General features: G+C 28.6%; 1 protein-coding gene across 1 annotated transcript in view; it reads right to left on the reverse strand.

Annotated features, from left to right (window-relative positions):
- Nucleotides 1-268: 268 nt before the first annotated feature.
- Phum_PHUM377900 (uncharacterized protein) overlaps nt 269-6,274 on the reverse strand; it is a gene marked incomplete at both ends in the record, with an annotated part of 7,440 nt that continues 1,434 nt past the window's right edge. Inside the window, 15 exons of the mRNA XM_002428329.1 lie at nt 269-387; nt 631-1,009; nt 1,093-1,275; nt 1,522-1,735; nt 1,810-2,092; nt 2,174-2,446; nt 2,525-2,684; nt 3,037-3,267; nt 3,356-3,523; nt 3,720-3,899; nt 3,985-4,361; nt 4,434-4,789; nt 5,077-5,405; nt 5,621-5,906; nt 5,988-6,260. Coding sequence (XP_002428374.1) covers nt 269-387; nt 631-1,009; nt 1,093-1,275; nt 1,522-1,735; nt 1,810-2,092; nt 2,174-2,446; nt 2,525-2,684; nt 3,037-3,267; nt 3,356-3,523; nt 3,720-3,899; nt 3,985-4,361; nt 4,434-4,789; nt 5,077-5,405; nt 5,621-5,906; nt 5,988-6,260 — 3,811 coding nt within the window. The remainder of the gene's footprint in view (nt 388-630; nt 1,010-1,092; nt 1,276-1,521; nt 1,736-1,809; nt 2,093-2,173; nt 2,447-2,524; nt 2,685-3,036; nt 3,268-3,355; nt 3,524-3,719; nt 3,900-3,984; nt 4,362-4,433; nt 4,790-5,076; nt 5,406-5,620; nt 5,907-5,987; nt 6,261-6,274) is intronic.

A 6,274-nucleotide genomic window follows, 5' to 3' on the forward strand; every position in this document is an offset into this window, starting at 1 on the left:
CTTATATCTTGTATATATATAATTGTATTTATGTATATATATATATATATTTTTTTTTTTGTGTGTGTTTGTATAAATACATAACATCATTGACGTTTGCACATCTGAAATTTTTTTTTTTTAAATTTATTACCAAAAATGCACATATATATATATATATATATATATATATATATATATATATATATATATATATGATTGTTTTTTTCCCTCGTGTTTATTTTAAAAAATTAACTTACTAGAAATTTTAACTGTTTCCATATTTTTTTCAATCTAAGAAAACGGATTTATTAGGTATACAGTCTTCTTTGTCGACTGGAGGAGGTCCTTCAGAAATAAGGGTAGTTGGACTTTGAGTTAAATAACCAGCAGTGGTAGAAACGCCACCTAAATAATAAACACCATGTAATCTGTTTGTGAACTTCTTTGAATTAATAACAATTATTTAATATTAATTTTTTAAATTTAAACTCCTTATTAATCAGAAAATGTACTAGTATTTTTTTTTTCAAATTTTTCACAACAACAAAAATCAATTAAAACGTTGTACTATAAGGTAAGGTTTATAGTCAAGGTGTAAAATAAATACCTCAAATAAAATTACTCGAGTGAAATGTAAACAACACAAACCTGTTAAATAACCGCCATGTGTTGTATTTGTTATGAAAAGATCATGTTTTTGATCCTTGTATTCAGCCCACACTCGTGATTTTTCCAATATGTTTAACACACGTTCTCCGTACAGAACACTTTTTGCCATTGCTTTAAGAGCTTTAACGATTTGAGCTTTCGTCATTGCAGGATTTTCAACTTCCAAATTGCTATCTAATAGTTCTAGCAAATAAGAGACTAAATCCGATTCTAATGCTTGCCTTACTAACTGATTACTATTGATTGAAAAAAGTCGATTTAAAGCTTCACAAGCGACTCCAAGAATATCCTTTCGTGTCTGCATAGCCTTTTTTAATGGCAAAATGCAATCCGTTTGCCCAATAGCTAAAACACATTCCTAAAAAAAAAAAAAAAAAAAAAATTTACAAATAAGCTTTCTATAAATATTAATTTATAAATAAAGCTTATTTTAAAAATTACTTCATTGAGAGCAAGTTGATGTAAAATTAAAACAACGGCTCTGGAAGTAGCACTAGATTTCAGTTGTGTCATTTGTTGAAGCAATCGAGGAACGTGACCAAGAGATGGAATAAGACCACTTAAAGCTGGCTGAGCTTGTAAAAGAGCGACCAGGGCATTGGTAGAAAGTTCTAACACGTTTACCTACCGAATAAGCCAAAAATTACATTTTAAATAATTGTTTTAGACCTTGCTTTGTAGTCAGCATGATGTGCACCAAAAAAAAAAAAAAAAAAAAAGTTAAAAGATGTACATAAAATAAGCAACACGTATTTGATTTATCTTGAGTCAATTTCACGTTAAATTCACTAGAAAAAAATAAAGGTGAAAATTACACTTTTAAAATGTGACAGTTTTCAAATATTTAAAAATAAAATATAAGAGACTTACATCAGGTTTTTCTTTACTCATGAGTAACAAACACGTATCCATTAGTTCAATTAAAAATTCTTTCGGTCTACGTACAGTCCAACCAGGGTTGGCAACAAAAAGGCGGAGATAAATTCCAGCAACTACAATTTCGTTCGGACAAATAGTTGAAAGAGTTTTATCGTCGGGTGGAGTCCACTCAGCATTTAAATTTTGCTTTTGCATCTCGAAAAAACTACAAATTTATTTTATTAATTTTTATATGACGATAAAAATGATTAATAAATTAAGATATGATGAGCTTTTTACTTTTGGTAAAGGGAACAAACAAAAGATGAAATTGTTTTCCTTAATTCCGCATCCCAAATTAATTCCGGATTTTCGTGATTACCGTCAAACATGTGAATGGCTGCCTGGGTGGATTCTTTCATGGCATCCAAGAATATCGGTGGCAAAATACGACTAACAAGTAATCGAGCCTTTGGTCCCACAAGTTTATCGGCAGCCATCCTAGTAATGATTTCAGCGGATTTTTCTCGAAGATCGATATGAGAAGAATTGCAAAAAATATGCAATACGTATAGGAGTCCTCCTGTAAAAAATCAAAACCATTTTATTCGTACACCAATAAAGGGCAATGAAATTTAAATAAAATGATATTATAATACACTACCTTTAATAATTGCCTCTTTGACTAACGTAGTAGTTGACATTAAATCATATAATACATTTAAAACAATTAATTGTGAATCTGTGTCGGATATTGTAAACAATAGAATTAATAAATGTCCCAATATTTGAGAAGATCCTATATCTTTTACACAGTCGTGATTTTTTGTTGTGCAATAAATTACATCAATGGTACATTTTTGTACTACTGGAAAATCATCAATATTCAAAAGGGAAAATAAAAGCTTATAATTACCAATACAATGCACCTCAACACCTAAAATAAAAATATTTTATATATATATATATATATTTTCGGTCAACATTTTTATATTTAAATCACAAAAATTTTTACCAGCATTATTAATTATCACATTTTTTAAAGATGTAAGTGCCGTAACTGATTGTTTAACACATTCTTCATTTTCAGAAATTAGTGAACCTTTGGCTTTTTTTAACTCATAATATTTTCCTTTGAGGAAAATTAAAAGATCAATAACAAATTTTTTAGGATCCTGAAACGAAATAAATCCCTTAAAATCACATATTTTTCATTTAAATTTTAACTTACAAATTAATAAGTTCTATATAATTACAAAATTATTTAATATTAGAAACTAATAATTTTTTTTTTCTAAAACGCGTCATTCATTTTTGATTTTATTACCGAATTTAAAAAAAAAAAAAAACAATACAAATAAATTTTAAATCTCATTATTTTGAAACAATAACAATGATTTACCAGATAAAATAATAAATGAGTACTCCTATAGAAAATATAAATTGGTTAATTTAATGAAAAAAATCGTATTTTTTCATAATATATATATATATATTTTTTTTGTAAAATTGTAAAAAAATACTTACGTCTAGTGGAAAATTACTTTGTTCGTTGTAAATTCTTAAATAAATATCTCCCACTTTAAGCTCATTTAAATAAGACGTGCACATAAAATCAGATCCACAGGATACATCAGAACACTCGAAATTAAGTTTGTTCGTTGCTCGATCTTCTAAATATTCCAATAGTTGAGCTCTAGTACTATTATCCCATAAAAGATATGGATTTTGTGAATTGCTGTTTAATAGTTTTAATACCTAAGAGTTTTTTAAATAGAAAAAAAAAAAAAAATTAACATATGTTTGGTGGAAAAAAACCCTTTGTACAAAAAAAAAAAAAAACAACCTTTTCCGGATTATTATTAGCTAACTGTCGAGCTACATAAGGAGTTATCAAATTTTCAAACGTTTTTCTAGCCAATTCATTTTGAGGAGATTCAAATTCATCTTTTAAGTACCCTCCCATTCTGGCACACGCGAATATAGCTAACTTAGCCAATTTATTTGCAACTTCCTAAAATTAAAGTTCAATTTTAAAAACTAATTTTTTTTTAATTTTAATTATACGTATTTAATAAAAAAACTGTCATGAGAAAAAAATTTAAAAATTAACACATTAAATATTAAAAGTGTAGTCATTAATATGTAGATAAAATAAGCATATATTTACATTAAAATCAACAGCGTATTTGTAGTGAACATTATATTACCTGTTGATTAGCATCTTCCGTTCTTTCGACTCCTCCTTCCTCGAGAGTATAATCATAATTGAACATAAATAATAAAAGATGCCATAAACATCCTGCTTGCAATAATTGCATTTGTAAAATACTGTCTACAGCCAATGATCCCACGCATTCGGTAGCAGCCAGGCATAACTTTGTGAGATGCTAAAAAAAAAAAAAAAAATTATTATTATTATTAAGAATTTATAACTGATATTTGTCAAAATGTGATCATATATTAAAAAAATACCTTAAAATGTAAGATTCTACAAAGATCTTTGATTAATTGGGGCATCTCGACCATTTTATCTCGACAGGCTTGAAAACGTCCTGCAACGCTGTAGCATCGAGTTATATGAGTACATACTTGAACTGCAACTTCATTCGGCTTTGACGATTTACTTAAAACGGATACGCATCTAGAATAAGCATCTAAGAGAACATCGAGACCCCGTTCTCGTCTTAATTCTTCAGCGTTAAGAGATGAACATCGGACCGTATGATAGGCTAATTCGCTTGCCGCGGAAAGTAAGGGTGACGACTTTGAAAACAAATTATCATCTGAAGTTTCCAATTGTATTGTTTTAATCAACTGAGGATATCCAGCGTATTTATATGGCTCGAGCTCTAAGGGAATATATTTAATGTAAATTAGACAAACCGTAACAAAAAAATTCACATGTTAACTGAATAAATTACCTGCTGAATATCTATCGAATAGTATAGTTTGAGTTTTAAGAACTAACACAATATTATCAGGATTTGGTCCTACTCCGCACCAAGAGCTTCTACTGCACAAAAATTCGTAGGCCTGTGTAACCTTTTCAAAATTACTTCGTCCTTCTGGATTTTTATCAGGGTGAAACATTTGAGCTAATCGATAGTAAGCTTTTCGGACTTTAGATTCCTCGTGGCATATTCCCTTCGATAATCCTAAGATCTCGTACGCATCATCGAGTGACATGACTGGGGGTTTTTTTTCAACTTCATTTTTCCAAGTGTCTAGAACATCTTTTAATAGTTTTACTGGTTCTTTTATAGGCCAGTTGGGAAACCTAAATTTAATAAAAAAAGTATATTAAAAAAATATAAATCATAAAATAATTATCATAAATTATTCAATATTAACAACATATAACTAAACTTTATTTTTTAAAATAAAATATTATTTTCAATTCTTCGAAATAATTTGGAAATCCAGAAAGGCAAAATCAAGTTTGAGTAGAATAATATGTTTAAGTTTAAATATAGATTTATAAAACTTAATTTTTTTTTTTTTTAAACGAACAAGAAATAGTTAATAAAAAGAACGTAGAAGATCAACAGTGAAAAATCAAAATACCTAACATTGTCGCATAAATGACGTAAATAAAATATATTGCAAAATAATTCGTTTTCTAATTGAGGGTACCGTATAGCAGGTATGGTACAATATTGATAAGGAGCCCGAGTGTTACTTCTAAGTCGAGGGCTAAAATCAGCAACGTGCATTGCTAATTTTTGAATCAGCAGTTGTCTCATTTCTCTATTCCAAATAACTTCAGGAGTGTCGAATTCCCCCAAAAAAATTTGGGCAAATTTTTCTGGACCGTGATTTTCTAAGTAGCTCAACATAGCTTCCGGAAGTAAAGGTCCCAAAATACTGCGTTGCAAAATTTCTGATGCAGACGGCTAAAATACAAAAAAACTAAAATAGCACACACTAACTTTTTTATTTTAAAGTACAAAGAGTAATTATTTATTTTAAAATTTACAAAAATTAAAAAAAACAATAATGAAAAATAAAAGTTGGATGTAGAACATTTTTATTAGATTAATTAAAAAAAAAAAAAAAACATAAATAATTATAGTTTGAATTTAATTATTAAGGAAAATTCTTTACTCACATCATCATTTTTTACAGCTTGAACCATATGCGTGAGCTTTAGAAATCTAGCTATCGGTAAAACATTAGAACCATTGTACATTAGGATAAAATAAAAAACTCCAGTTAAATATATTGTTGTAATTTGAGAATTGTCTTTCATGACTAGATACAATAGGATAGCTACTTTTTCTACTATCACAGGATCAAAAGTTAAAAGTAACTGCACAATGTGTAACAAACATGTGGAATCCGAAAGAATTTTTTTTACTCTTGGTAGAGGACGAATAATAGCATCATCGATATCTCTAAAAAATTGTTTAAATAATAATGAAAAATACGAAATTTATTAGAGTCGTTAAAAATGAAATTAAAATAAAAACACCAACCTACTGGGATAATGCTCGCACATTTTAATTAAAATATTAAGAATTGTAGCACCAAGATCGCCTTCATTTAAGACAGAAGTACCCTTAGCAAGCAAAACCCATTTTAGTTGAGACACATTTTGTACGGTCCTCCATCCGTCCATACCCATAGCCCAACATTTAGTTTTCGCGTTCAATGAATCAGCGGCCCAGAGATTTTTTAGCTCATGAAAGCTTATGGGTCCTTTTGTTTCTCCTGATAATTGATAATGCCACTCTTTTTCGTTATCTCTACTAATGTTAGGACC

The sequence above is a fragment of the Pediculus humanus genome, genomic scaffold, assembly GCF_000006295.1.
Source record: "Pediculus humanus corporis 1103172107855 genomic scaffold, whole genome shotgun sequence".
NCBI lineage: Eukaryota > Metazoa > Arthropoda > Insecta > Psocodea > Pediculidae > Pediculus > Pediculus humanus.